This window comes from Ammospiza caudacuta, chromosome 3, assembly GCF_027887145.1.
Source record: "Ammospiza caudacuta isolate bAmmCau1 chromosome 3, bAmmCau1.pri, whole genome shotgun sequence".
NCBI lineage: Eukaryota > Metazoa > Chordata > Aves > Passeriformes > Passerellidae > Ammospiza > Ammospiza caudacuta.
This window is the reverse complement of record NC_080595.1, coordinates 74,938,429-74,953,653: the sequence shown is the minus strand read 5'-3', so window position 1 is coordinate 74,953,653 and position 15,225 is coordinate 74,938,429. Positions and strand designations below refer to the sequence as shown.

Here is a 15,225-nt window from a genome sequence, read left to right as displayed (position 1 = left end):
TCTGATGGATTAGAAAAATGTGACTGCCACTGGTCCCAGAAGATTGACCCTTCTATTCATATTTCCTCTACATGCAAATTCTTACTGACCATTTCAATCTTTTCCTTATTTTAAACAGTTTTAAAATAAGTGGCAATTCAGAACAGCATTGTATGCTGTATCAAAAAGAGTATCTGAATAAGAACCTTGTATTGTCACTGTCATCTGTGTTATGTAAAATGGATCCATTTCAGAGTCAATATGAGCTCTTAAATTAAGAAAATGCAATTCTGCTTTTAACAAAAAGCGTGGTTTGCTTCCTGTAATATAACTTCATCTCATAGCTTCTACTGCTTCATAGGTTTTTTAATTAAATTCTAAAAAAGCAAACTTTCATATTGGTTAAGCACATTTTAAAGACATAAATGAATAGCTGAAGTTCTGTATTTGTGAACTAGAATTTCCCATCCATCCACTAAAATGGTCTTCAAAATGTTATAACACATCTCTAATAGAAACCAGAACCAAGTGATCAAGAGCTGAAAATAAGCTCCAAAACTGATGGATGCAGAAATTAAAATACTGACACAGAATCTCTCATCTCACAATTAATAATTACAGCATAGGTTTCTAGGTACTATTATAAAAATTTTAAACTGCATATCAAACATATTTCATTACTCAAAACAACAATCACTTCTACCTTTTTATTAGCTGGTTTCCACAAGTAGTTGCAAATTCCAATAGTCTAAGATATAGACAGTTGGTTCTTATTTACCAACTTAAAACTTGCTGTCCTTAGGCTTAACATTTTTCAACAATAGCACCTCATTTCAGTAACAGAGGAACAAGAAATTCTAGTTTGACTTCTACATGCTGATTTTATTGTACAGTTTATGTGCAGTATTTTTGAATCTGGTCACCGGAGTACTAAGTAAAAGTGACAGATGTGTGGAGAACAAAACAAAACAAAGCAAAAAAAAAAAAGGAAAAAACCCCAAAAACAACCACAACCCCACACCCCCCAAAAAAGCCATGTAGAACATACTTTCCAACTACAAAAGATTGCTAAGTAACTTGCTGACGAAACTGAAGAAAATGGATATGAAGCTTTTTAGCTTTTTTCATCCCATGCCCAAACTGCTCCGAAACAAGGTACATTCAAAGCCTAGACAAGCAGATGCACTGGGATTGACCTGATCTGATGTCTTGCTGAGGCTGTTCTTTACAGCAAAATGAGAATAATGGCAGAACTGATCAGCATTCACATCCTTTCCATCCACTACAAGGACCAGTGCCAAGACTATACTCCTGAAGTGCCATCATCCAGGTGCTCTGCACCACCATAACCTTTTCACACAACTCCGGATGCCTTGTGACTGCCTCCCAGCAGGAGGCTTCCTCAGACTCTTGGAGCTTGATACATTTTCCTCTGTCCATAAACAGTTCATCTAACACAGCTTCTTCCATGCATTCCAAGTCTTTTGGGCTTGCTTTGGTTAGCACTCCTTTCTAACCCAGTCAATGATCTTAGCCTTGCACGTTGTACAGCTGGACCGAGTGCAGAGCTCAGCTGTCACTGAAACCACCAAGTGTGGGCCAGAAGCACAAGCATCTTTAAGAGTCACCTGCAGGTACCTGTGACACTGTAATGGTTTCCATGCCAATGTACTGAATACACTTTGAATCCTGCCCATTCCCATCTGTGAGTTTTGTCCCACAAACCAGTGCTGCTCATCATGTACCTGTACCTCAAAGCCCTCTCACACCAATGGTACCTGCTTTTTCTGATTTAACAAGTTCACTGCATGATGCCATCAGCCTTAAATATGACTTAAGACACTGCCCTTCTTTCAACAGAGTTTGCAGGCTTTGTCTCCAGAAATATCTATTACTGGGCCACTGCCACAAAAAGGAGGGCAGCATTCCAGTTCTTGCAAACTTGCAAGAAAGGACTACAAGCCATAGAGTCATTCTCTGTAACAAAGAGCTCTTACAAACATTTACTTTAACCTCGGAAGCAATAACCTTTAACAGTCATGGGGACTTGGATAATTAACTGAGCACAGCTCACAGCATGATGCTGTGGCCAGAATTGTGAATATTCTTGTAGTTCTAATAGAAAAGTACAGAGGAGAAATGAAGGCATTATATTAGCTCTGTTTTACAGCCACAGTGAATTACAATTGGTTCATTTATCCACAATTCAAGACACACATTGGAAGCTTGCACAAAATTAGACAAAAACACGCATGACTGAATAGGAAAATACAAAGAATTCTATCTGTTTTAATCTGAAGGAGAGAAAGCCTATAGACACTTGCATAGTTCAAAGAAGATTATTAATAAAGGGTCTTCAATCTACCAACAGAAGTATTTCAAGAATCAGCAGCTGAAAGGTAAGACCAGCCAATTCAACCTAGAAATCAAATAATGGAGCTTTTTACCAAAGCAGGAAACAACTTGCCAAGGTAAAGCTAGAATTATTGAAATCAGTGATCCCTAAATCAGCATGAAATTTTGCTCTAATGTTATAGTTCAGTGATTTTCAACCTTTTTCAACTTTCAAAAGTTTAAAACTTTTCCATGGAGGTATACTCTTTTTATGTAAACTGATCACTGCTGCCACACCAGGAGTATGTTTGGACTTTTGATAACTTTTCCTGGCCACTTAGAGGCTGTACACAGACTTACAAGGGTTGTTTCTTAACCAAAAGAATCAATATGCTACCTCCAAAACGACACTTGTACACAGGCCAAGGTGAACTAAAAGTCCAGTGGCTTAAAGGCTGCTCTCCCTTACCATAATTCTTATTATATTTTACTACAGGCACTTTCAGAACACAGCTCTGGTTCCACCACATCCACATCAGAAGTTAGTATAGCAACCTTAGCATTTACTTGTTCACCAGGTTCTGTAGTACTGTCTGTAAGAATAGGCAATGCATCCTTCTTCTGGAAAGGATGATGATGTCCTATCAGATCAGTTCACAAAACAGGAAAAATGTGGAGGGGTTTCAAGGTCACTCACCCTTTAACCTGCACTGTCTGAATCTGACATGCATTCATTATTTCACATTAAATATAAATTTTTGTATGGAGACCTGTAAATTCTATCCTATATACATACAGAAGCTTTTCCTGTTGCCCTTGTCCCTGGCCAGGTTGAATTCTCTCAGGGCTTTAGCTTTCCTAACTTGATCCCAGGCTGCTCAATTCCTCTGCAGTCTTCCCAGGCTACCTTTTTCTGTTTCCACTCTCTGCAGGCCTTCCTTTTGTGTTTAAGTTCATCCACCATCAACTTGTTCATCCACACAGGCCTCCTAATGTGTTCACCTAACCTTCTCTTTTTTGGGAAACATCACTCCCGATTTTGGAGGAGGCAATCCTTGAGTATTAACCAGCTGTCCTGGGCCCTTCTTCCCTCCAGAGCTTTATCCCGTGGGACTCTACCAAGTAGATCCCTGAAGCCTGCTCTCCTTTAGTCCAAGGTACTGAATTTTGCTGTGCATGCCTCTTGCTGCCCTCAGGATCTCCAACCCCTCCACTTCATGGTCAGTAAAACCGAGCTGCTCTTGAGGTTCACATTCCCCTCCTTGTTGGTGAGAAAAAAGCCCAGCACAGCATCTCTTCTTGGTATCTCCTCTACGACTTGGAGAAGGAAGGTGTCCTCTACTCATTCTAGAAACCTCCTGAATTGCTTTTGCCCTTTGTGTTGTCCCTTCAACACATACTGGGGTGGCTGAAGCCCCCCACAAGGCCCAGGGCTTGTGAACATGAGCCCATTCCTACCTGTCTGTAGAGGGTCTCTATGTGTGTTGTGTTATCATAACTGAAGTTAAACATACCTCTTTTTCTTCTTGCTTCCTTGATTTCTTCACACATCTTATTAAATTCTGGATCCAGTTCAGCAGCAATGATAGCATGAGCAGTGTCCTTCAAAGTACATGCTCTGTGTCTAATTATTTTATCTAGAAAACAGGACAGCACACTTTTTTATCACAAAAATTCCTTAGCATTTCTACATTGGTTTGTATTGCATATTACAACACTGATACAAACAGAAGTAAGTGGGAAAAATTACAGATGCCTGAAAATGCAGATTAATCAATATCACTCAAAAATCACAACCCAGCTACTGAAGAGATATAGAAGTATAAACTGGTACTTTAATCCATGGTGGCAACTATAAACAAATGTAAACAGTGAATGATGAACACACCTAAATCAACTTGCCACAGGCAGATCTACACAGTATAATGGAGTGGAGTGCAAAGAGTCACAAAGTAACAGGAGACTTGTCCAAGAATTAATTTACCCTCTGGGGTCTAGTAATAGTCACAGTTATACTGCCTACACAATCACACTGGACATCATCTGCATCTGTAAGGTAGACCTGGCTCACTTACATTCCTTCCCTGTTGTTTTTTTCTTTAACGTGAAGTTATTGCTTAATTATTATTTAACAACTGATCAAAATTGTGCTAAAACACATTATTTTAATCCTTACATTGAATAGCTGTTTCTCATTTAAATTCATTTTTTTAAAAAAAGGGCAAGAAACAAGCCTTGAGTGTGCTACATTTTCAGGCCTATTTGGGGAACAGAACAAATTGCCCACGCTGGAAGCCTAAATGAAACTCAGGAAAAACCAGACCAGTTCCCCTACCTTTGAAACACACAAAACAAATTATTCCACCACTGAAATTTGAAAAGTAATCATAACTTAATAACTAAGCCCATATGCAGAGAAAATTGACATCTAGAACACAGGTTTTCAATGAAATCTAAAACAGTCATTGTTCAACTTCAGTACAAACATATTTAATTTGTCAATCCATCCATACTGAATTACTTTTTCCAGCTGTTGCAGGTACTTCAACAGTAACCATCAACATTAATGGCTAGAACATATTCTACAACCAGCAGATTTAATGTTTTAATAATCCTTAAAGACAACAATTAAGAATATCACTAAATACTTATTTCACAATATTTGTAATTCTAGAAACAGCAGGTTTTACAGCTGGAAAAACTGTTGAGTGAAAGAGACTATCCAGTATCTAGCTCAAAAGAGTCCAACATTTTTTGGGGAGAACTACTGCCCATTAAATCCACTAAATGTTGGAAGGTTTTGCCCACATATCTGTGAAGCATTATGTTTTATGATCACAAAAAAACCCACACTGCATTAGTACCAGATGTAATTCTGAAATATTAAACTTGAAACTTTTGGTCAGATAATAAATTTTAAGAAGCCCTTGCAAAGGAGGAAGGGATGGGAGGGGAGAGAAATAAAAAGGAATCAAACTGAGGTGTTTTGAACCACTACCTTCCTCTAACCCTGTGCTGGGCAAGGCTTTCCCCCAGACAGTGCTTCAGTGAGGCAAACACTCATGTCCAACATACAGTGGTTATGTTCCCGTGCCTTCAAAAACATTTCCCAGTCAAACAAAGGAGCAAGAAAACCCCAACCTGTCTCACTACAGAACCTGTCTGAAATTTTACAGCAAAGTACCAGGAAAAAAAAATCCCAAGCAGCCAGTTTTTGATATCCAGACTGCAGATAAAATCAGCCAGTCTGGTCAGCCCTTTGCTTTTCCAACTTAACAACAGGACAAAAGAAGGTACAGTGTGAGTTTTCTGCAAGCACAAGCAAGCAGGTATGTCCAGCTTTAAAGAATGTGAACATTTATAGATTAATATTCATTTAATGAATGCATCTGAATGCATGGAATGTTTCCTCTGAACAGCCATAATGTGCTGTTTTAGGTGTGTTCACACAACAGCCCAAAAAATCCTGCATGCCAGAAGAGCAGTTAACAGCAGAGGACAGAACAATTTTTCATTGCCTCCTATCCAAAACTGAGCCTAGAAAGAGCCAGATCAATTTCTCCCAGTTCAGTTCTGACAGCAAGGAAAATCAAAATATCCCTAAACAGGTTCTTTTCAGATAAACTCTGAATGCCAGGTGCCCATCAAGGGCTTTAATTAGTTCACATCAACTGCACATTAGAAGTCCTCAAAAGTGTGTTATCAAGAACACAAAAGAAATGGACTTTTCTAGTTGAAAGAAAATAGTGCGTCATAAACTGAAGAAATAAAGTGAATCTTCTACAAATATGAACTGGGTTCAAAAGGCAATCTATAGCAGACTGTACAGTACAGCAGACTATACTGTATCTGGTCCACACATGAGACACTTGAAAAATGCCTCACAAAACCAAAAATTTGAAAACAAAAATACAGAAAAATCAGGCTTTAACCTGCAAAAGCAATTTCACAAGACGTCATGAAAAACTTTCTAACACATTGGACTACATTTGTAGATGGACCCTGATCTCCAAGTACCACACATATTAACTCTACATTAAAAGGGTGCTTTGTGTTGATGACTCTTGAAGCTGCCAGCTGAAAGGCTTTCTTTTGGCAATGTGCACTGTAAGACAGCCCTAGCAAAGAGCACACAAGATCTTCTATCCTTAGTTTGCAGTGTGAACAGCTTTTACATGTATTTCAGCCTACAAATTCCTTTTTAATTGAAAGCATCCCATCACACTTTGTCAAGACAATACTGTCTAATCTCTCCTAATCAGCTGCAACTCACTTCCTTGCCTGGTGATTTACCCTGTTTTATTTCTATCCCCAAATATGAAGATTTTGATTTCTGTGTATGAATTTCATGTTCTAAGCTGACATGGAAATACAGCAGGCCACCACCAGATTGTGCGTGGATTCTCCAAATTATGGTAGGGTTTTGTTGCCTATAAAAATCTAGATACCCAAAAGGAGCTATCAAATTTGAAAGGAAACTATGAAACATAATTTATTAGAAAACAGCTCTGAATGCTGCAGTTTTCCTGCTCTTCTAATGTCCCCAGTGCACTCCACGCCTTAGAATACTAAAAGCACAGACCCTTAGGACTTGCTTAACCTAATTATCACAAAGCATGCAGCTTATCTAAATGCCTGGATAGCAACAGAATATGGAATTAAGTACCAGGCTTTCAGGTCTAGGTAGGCCAAAAAGAAGTAGGTTCTTACCTCCAGGATCTTTGTCTGGATTGTACTCCAATGCATTGCTGCAGATCAGGTCAATGTCTGTTAGAAAATCCTTGGCTGTTAAGTAGTTGTGTTTATCAATTTTGGTTATTACTGTTGAGAGGTCCATTGGCTCTTTGATAACCTCAAGGTAATCTGAAACCTATAAACAAACAGCACACAAAAATGACACAGGACCTATTGAATACTGGCAATCACTTCTTTATACTTGGATTCATTCCACATGCTAAGCTCTAAGACATTAACTAAACATCTTGATTTCTAAGCAAATTTATGTTAAAAATGGAAGTTTTATCAGGCTAAAAACATAAGACTTCCAAATCTGCTTTTCCTTCAGGAGCTCACCAATTTATCTTTCAAAATTAATTAAACAGTACTTTTGAAGCAGTACAACTTAATGTAAATGCATTTTTCATTTTAGACTAATTTAGTTATAGATTTTTATGGTGCTATAACACTGTCATGGAACTAAAAAGGCAAAATCCATCAATCTAACATGAAGCCCTAAAAAATATTAGGGAAGCTCTACTTTTTTTCACTTTGTAGGTAAAGTTCTCATTAAACTTAACAGCCAAATTATCAGCTTTTAAATACCTTCTATTAAATAGTTTCTTCAATCACTTGTTAAACAAAGAAAAGTCAGGTTTTATTGATTTCAGATGTTAGATTGGCTGTACAGACAGACAATCTAAAGAAAAAGCTTTGTGTCACGGTTTACTATGAGCTTAGATCATAACTGGAGATTCAGCAACCAGTGGAGCACACTAAAAAGTGTTTAACATAATTCATGATACCATAAGGGTCCCAGCCTTAATAGCCAAATGCATCAGCACAGCTGCTGTAATGAAGTTCACCCAAAAAATCAATAAATTTTTTATTAACTTCACAGAAAAAAAAATGTATCAATGTTTCAGTGTGATTTAGATTACACTTAATTAAACACACTGGCAGCCTCTAAAAGAAGTACTGCATTTTTTTCTTTTGAAATCGTCCAGATATGACAGTCACTGTCAAAGCACTTAAGAGTTAAATACAGATTCAGGTCAAGCCATATTGACTCTGTAAGATTTTTTTTAAAATATAGTGCCTGCAGATATATATTACAACATTATATATTACATCTCTCTCTCTCTCTACATATATATATATAGATATATATTATAACATTAATGTATTACTTCAGTAAACAGCAATGCGTCACCTAATTCCTTAAATACAGACATTGAAATTCATATTGACAAATGAAAATGGCAAAAATTCTCTTTTTGTCTCCCTTTATAGAAACATGATGGTATCTGGTTCAGGGATTGGAAAGCTAAGCCACAGGCTTCCTTTTCTTGTTAGCACAGCATGAGAAAATCTTCACTGGAAGCTGTAAATATTGCTACTGCTTTAGTCAGGGAAATTCTTGACTTATCACACAGCAGCATTCTCTGCAATACAAGTAGGAGTGAAATAAACCTAACACATTTTTTAAGGAAGTCAAGCAGACAAGCTGTTGTAGAAAAAGAAAGGCTAGTCCTGTGCTTAAATGCAGCAGGTGGGACAAAAAGGATTACATTTGATTTCTGGTGCTGTGATATATTAGCGGGGTTCTGGCAAGTCTTCAAATAACAAATGCAGATTTTTATTCTCTTCATCTACAGAACATGGACAGTTACTTATTATTTCTCTATGTGCCCTTATTCATGTAAGTTTAGACCACAAATTCTTGACAGAAAGGAACTACCTACACTACAAGTATGAAGAGTTTCCACAATAATGGACCTCCCAGTTTCACAAGACAAATTAAACCAAGGTACTGCTGAGACCATGCTCATACTGTAGGTTGCCACATTGAACAGCTCACCAGGTTGTCAAAACCAGTCAGCTATGGAACACTATGGAAAATTCAAATTAAGAGAGGACTGCACCAGCCCATAAAAGATGCATGTTCCATCCTGCAAGGAATTTACACTCCAAATCTGCTTTTTACAATGCTGGTCTTCTGATGTCCCATATTCATCTTTTAATGTCTTCCAAAAGAGATGTTTCTCTCTTCAGAAGCAATTAGGGATTTCTTTTCAGTTAGTAAGCCTGCAAAGCTTGCAGGGGGCCAGCATCTGATCTCAAAGTCGGAACAAACACAATCCTATTCATACAGCAACCCCTGAAAACAGATTTGCAGATCGAACTGTCTCATCAGTTAGGTGTGTACAGTCCATAATTGACCAGTTAATGCCCTGTAATGTGTTACCATCTGTGATTAATGGCATCCACAAGCACTACTGCTGAAATTATGCAGCAACACTATTAATGCTGAATGCATTACAGAACACAGATCACTTTCCCAATATTATCATGTCTATGATTACAATGCTGTAAAAGCTTTCATTAAAGAATTATATTTGTGTTTTCAAGTATTTCAGAAGCACTGACAAGGGTAGGAGTGTTGGCATTTTAAAATGCTCATTTCATTTATAAAATGGACAGGAATGCACAAGGTTTTTCCAAAGGTCATTGGCAACAGAACATGTTCCAAATTCTTGCAGCATGGACGATGAGGCTGTGACTGTACCACCAGCTAAAAATCTTACATTGGACAGATCATGGATCAAACATCTATTTTTCTAATTAATTTAACCATTTCCTTTTTTAAAACTGCATTCTTTTTCTAGTATTTGCAACTTCATTGTTTGCACATTACTGAAACAAGACCTCTTCAATATCCACCGGTTTGCTGAAGATGTTAAAGCGTTTGTCGGTGGCCAGCCTCTTGGTGACATCCCTGAGAAACAGGCGCAGCTCCCGCAGGGTGTTCTCCTCCTGGTCCTCCATGCGCTGCTTCTCCGCCTCCGACAGCTCCCGGGCAGGACACGGCAGGGCGAGAGGGAGAACTTCCAGGGCACAAAGAGCTAGGGAAAAGAACAAGAAATCAGACAATGGAAACGTCAACAGCAGAGTGGCTCTTTGCATGATGCCACCCTAAATTTCACTATATGTATTCAATATGCATCGTGGGTCTGTCACTGCATGCTTGACCCCACAGCTCTCCATCTTCAACAACTCTTAACAGTAACTATGAAATTTATTCTGGGTACTGATTAATGCTGTCACATGGTAATTAAACTAACTGTTAATTACCCACACCTCTTTAAAAAGGAAAGTAACACAAAATAAAACATTAGGATCACATTATTATTGGTTTTACTGTAACTTAGTTTACCAGCCTGTTTCCTTCTTGGTGGGGGCATTGCTGCCTCATCAAGGATTAAGCCTTTGAAAAATCGCAATCTGTCTTCTTCACTTGGTCTTTGAATATAAAAAACCTCTTCATACTGGATTCTGAAAATACATTTCAGCTAAAAAAAAAAAAAAAAAGCCATAAGAAAAATGAGCCCCCACTGAAAAACACATGAATAATGACCATATTGTAATACTAGTAACAAACTTTTCCAAATCAGCCACAGGACAAGGAGATGGTAAACTCTACCTAAAGCTGTGCTCACAGCAAAGGGAAAATAAACACTTGTAATTCTCACTGAATTTTCTAGAGTAATGAAACTTGCAGTATCCCATGATCCTAACAATGGCCAACACTGCAGTAATAGGAGAGTAAAAAGGGAGGAAAAGAAATCACAGAAAATGTTAAGGAAATAAACCAGGAATCCTCCCCCTATCCAGAGCCTCAGAAAATGTAAAGTTCAAGGTCAGGCCTTTAAACGAAATCTGCATTTAATTATAGTGGAGTCATTTGTCAAAAAGAACAATTGGCATACTGAACAACTTTGTCTTCTCAGCAGAGTGGCATGGAGCTTATGAAAATCAGTAATACGGACATACATCCCTCAATAAGGAAAATTACTAACATTCAGTAATTATTACATTTTATGTCTGACGTATTTTAAATTAAGTTAGAAAGCCACTACATAACAAAATTATTTTACATTATTAAAGCATTCAGAAGAGCACAGAACCCCCTATCAATGCCTCCTTCCATGATAAACTTACCTCTTCAGGCAAATCACTAAACATGGACTCAGAGGTAGACAGTAGAAATATAGGTGAGAAAGATGGTATATCTTGCAGCAAAGTTAGGAAAGTAGCTCTCACAGTTTCACTGACAGCTTCCCACCAATCACCAATATGAGGCATGTAAACTACACTTGGTACTGTTCTTCGAGCTTCACGAAAGATCTAATTAAAAGAAACAGTTGTATTTCAACTAATTGTTACCAAGAGTTGTGAGTAACAAAGTTCTTGCACATTAGAGAATGATTCATATGTGTGGTATTTTCTAAACAAATGTTCCAGCAGAATAGAATTATCTAAAGACTTTTTAAACAAGTGTTTGTGACTCTTAGCTACAGAATTAAATTATTTTGTGTTAATGAGCCAAGGAGACTACAAAGCAACCACTTTGTTTTAAAAATATATATGTTTTAAAAACTTGCTATGACTGAACAATCAAAATGAAAATTAAACTGTTTCACAATTCATGCAATATTCACCAAAAGCTAGTTGGAAATGTAAAACACTTAAAACTAAGCACATGAACCTAGAACCACAGCATACCAATCCATACACAAGTGAATAAAATGAGTATCAGGCACTGAATACCCAGATTAAACTTACTTAGCACTAGGTATGTGATGAGGGGGCAGGTTAAAAATGTAATTACATTCACTAGTCACTAGAGAGTTTTCCATCACCTTCTAGAGACCTCTTTACTTTAAACAGGAAAATAGAAGGAGCCTACGAAAACCTGGACCTAAAGTTACATTCCAGCTGGCTGCCTTTATATTGATACAAGCAGAATTACATAACTGACTCATTACAGGGGAATCTGAAATCTCACCTGTGCACATGACTCTTCAGGTGTTTTGGCACTGACTGAATAAAGGGCTGGCAGGTCCAGCCTGTGTACAGAGAATTTTTCCAGGGTGTGCAATAGTGCTGGAGCAAGGTGCGAAGTCTGACCTGAACCTCTTTCCCCGGAGAGCAGTAATCTGGGTCTGTAAGAGGTTGGCTGGTGATAAGCTGACCTGCAACAGAACAGAACCAACAGCCAATTAACACACCAGTATTATCAACAGATGGATATATAGGAGATCATTTAGAATCCATTAGACTTTCAGTAATGGGTAATAGCTTCCTACAACAGCCTAAAAGATCAACTAACCTGACTACCCCTGAATACTGCTTCAGGTGCCAGTAACTCAGGATTTCTCTTATCTTTGGTTTCACAACCATTTAATTCAAACTCATCTGTGGGAAGCTATGCATATATTAAATTCATTACAATTTTGATTATAACCAGTTTATTTAAAACTAATTCCTTGATCATATAAAAAGACTTACTCAACATCCAGTAAAGACAGCAATTTAATCATTCCAGTTCAGTCCTAACTACTTACATATCTCCTCAGTAGCCTCAAGAATCCCAGGTCAATCCTTTTATCCCTCAAGTGCTGCCCAAGATTTTCAAGAACCAATGAACATTTCAATAGTTTCCTTATTTAAGGAAAAGGACCTGAAGTAGGGTTGAATAACATCACTATGCACTGTGTATTTTAGCCTATTTGGACACTTTTAGTCAATAGACTTCTGCATAGAAGGAATACTTCAAAGAAAAACTGCAAAGGTAAACTTATTTTTTTGGTTCTTTGTTGTTGAGAAAAACCTCTAAGCCCATAGAAGGGGTTTTGGGATTTTGTGTTTGTTTCTTTCTCTTGGGTGTTTTTGCCCAATTTTATGGACAAATGATACATGAAGAAAAATGCATTAAGTTTTTCCATTAGGAGCCTTTCCCCTTTATAGAAAACTGATTATAAAACCAGAAAGTTTTTAATGAATTTGCATTTTCTCTCATTAAGGCATTTCTATCTGCCCATCAATGAACTCAGGCAGTGGAACAAGACTTGCTGGTATTACTTCATGTTAAACATTTTGGGACAGCAATGAACATCGCTGACCTTTGGCTTTCAGTTCTGGTGGTGGTGGTTACACACACAGGTAACAATCAGAAATGCTCAGAAAACAGACTGAGAGAAGCTTACATACTTTGCAAAAATAAACACAGTCTTGAAATTATTTCATTTAAAGACACACATCCATACAAATATATACTGTTATTTTGGGGTTTGTCTTACCCCTTTCCAACCTTGCAACAAAAGCTTAAATTCAGCACTAGAATACTTAACTATGTCCCTCCAACTTTTTGAACTTTAAGCCTTATTTTTAAGCATAGATATCCACAAATTCTGTTCTGGCATTATTTAGCACAAAAAATTTAGCAGTTTTCCACAAGATGGCTCTACTAAACAGTGCCACTAATGAACAGTTTTTCTAACTTCATTTTCTTTATTCAGCAAACTCCCTGCAGAAACTACCACATAATGTAGTCTAAAAATATTCTTAACACAAAATTAAGAAATTTTAATTATTGTTAATGACTGTAGTAAGTCAAATTTATACAGGAAACACTCATCCAAATTTCACACATATTTTCTAAATTCCTGTTTTCCTGAAACTTTCTATGAAAAACAATGAAAAAAGCACATTAGAAATGCTGAATACAATCATTATATATGATGCTTCCAAACAGCTGCATACACAGAAGCTCAACCATACTTTGAACCAAGAAAAAGCACACAACCCCTCCAAAATATTTCTACATACATCTCTTTTCAGTTCTTAATCTTTCAAATCAAAGTAGTTTGTTAAAATTGAAAATTACTGTTAGCATCTTTATTCTTAATCTATATATTGAAAAACATTTCGGATTCCAGTGTGTAGGATGTGGCCTTTCCCAAGAACACCCCCACATCTAAAACTCTTGTCTGTGCACGTACATGTTTCCATTACAGAACACCACTGCCACCCCAAAGCAAAAGAACAACTTTTTTAGCTCTCCTGATGTAAGAATCTCTTGGGTTTACCTATCTAATTATATGCATTTAGAGAAATACTCACATTGTAAAATGAAGGTAGGGTTTATGTATAGCAGCTGATGACTGTTTCTTTGGTGATCCTGAGTGACAGCTCGTCTCAAAAATTGATGAAGCATTCTCATCTTCACTATCATCTAATATTAGACTTGGTACATCTGTTCCAAGAGATGTATTAATTAGAACTTTATCACTTCCAAGTACAAGTACAACAAACAAGACAAGATATTACAATTTTCTTTGTGTCAATTATAATAAATCCTCAAATGTAGAAGAAATTAGTTAAAACTGTCTAAGTATCAGCCTTCAGAATAATAAGGACTTATTAGTTCAAAAACCAAAACAAATTAAATACTGTAGAAGTCTAATCATAATTACAATTTTTTTTAAACAATCAAGATAAACAACTTCTCAAATACAAAAAAGTTTAACTTGTTATAAAATGCTTCCTTTGGGTTTATTTCACAGCTAGAGGTTTTTTTCAAGGATGAAGCTATAAAATTTGTAATTCCTCAGACTACATAGAATTTTGTAATTATTTACTTGTTCCAAGTGTCCAAATTCTCATAGGTACACTTCTTCTAAAATTATTCTCAGCATGACTACCTAGACAATGTATGTTTATGAAGAATTGCTTTCCACCTTCTGATAATCTGCTGAAGAGTATCAAATTACTTTTTATCAAAATCAGTTCAATGCAGCCCATGTTCATATACTATACCTTTACCTATTTTAATTCCCTTGCTAATATATTAGCACAATCAGCTGAAGCACTTTCTGTACAGACCTTAAAAAATAAAAACTTCAAGGACTCATATTCACAAGACACACTGCAGAGACAAAAAGCTGCAAAAATACTAATATGGCACTAAAACAGAACAACCAGGTAACAGCTGAAAATCACCTACATTATCTCCCAGAGCTGCAATGGGATTAAAAGTTACCTGGTGTGATTTGATAATAAGAAAGAACTGCTGCAAGATCTTATTTGCCCCAGGAAAGGAGCTGAGTTGCTTTTGCCCTATGCCTGGCACTCATTCTCATTTCCACAGGGAAGGAAGTCTGCAGTGATGGGATGATTCAGCTGTGCAGCAGGAGCACTGCAGAGCAAGAAAATGCTCTGCAATGGATGGGCAGCATTCCTGAGAGCAGCCCAGAGTCACTGCAGCACACTGCTGCCCAGAACAACCATCAGACATCCCAACAGCAGCTCAAGTTGGCCACAGCCATTTAAGAAAAGGGATTGCTGTGAAAT

At 37.2% G+C, this 15,225-nt stretch overlaps 1 protein-coding gene across 2 annotated transcripts in view; it reads right to left on the bottom strand.

Moving 5' to 3' along the window:
* The window catches only part of ATAD2B (ATPase family AAA domain containing 2B), a 73,823-nt gene that overhangs the window by 19,456 nt on the left and 39,142 nt on the right, over positions 1-15,225 (bottom strand). For both annotated transcript variants that reach the window (XM_058801102.1, XM_058801103.1), the window contains exons 17-23: positions 13,996-14,128; positions 11,879-12,065; positions 11,032-11,217; positions 10,247-10,382; positions 9,739-9,935; positions 7,024-7,183; positions 3,828-3,950 (exon numbers count right to left, since the gene is read on the bottom strand). In XM_058801102.1, coding sequence (XP_058657085.1) covers positions 3,828-3,950; positions 7,024-7,183; positions 9,739-9,935; positions 10,247-10,382; positions 11,032-11,217; positions 11,879-12,065; positions 13,996-14,128 — 1,122 coding nt within the window. The remainder of the gene's footprint in view (positions 1-3,827; positions 3,951-7,023; positions 7,184-9,738; positions 9,936-10,246; positions 10,383-11,031; positions 11,218-11,878; positions 12,066-13,995; positions 14,129-15,225) is intronic.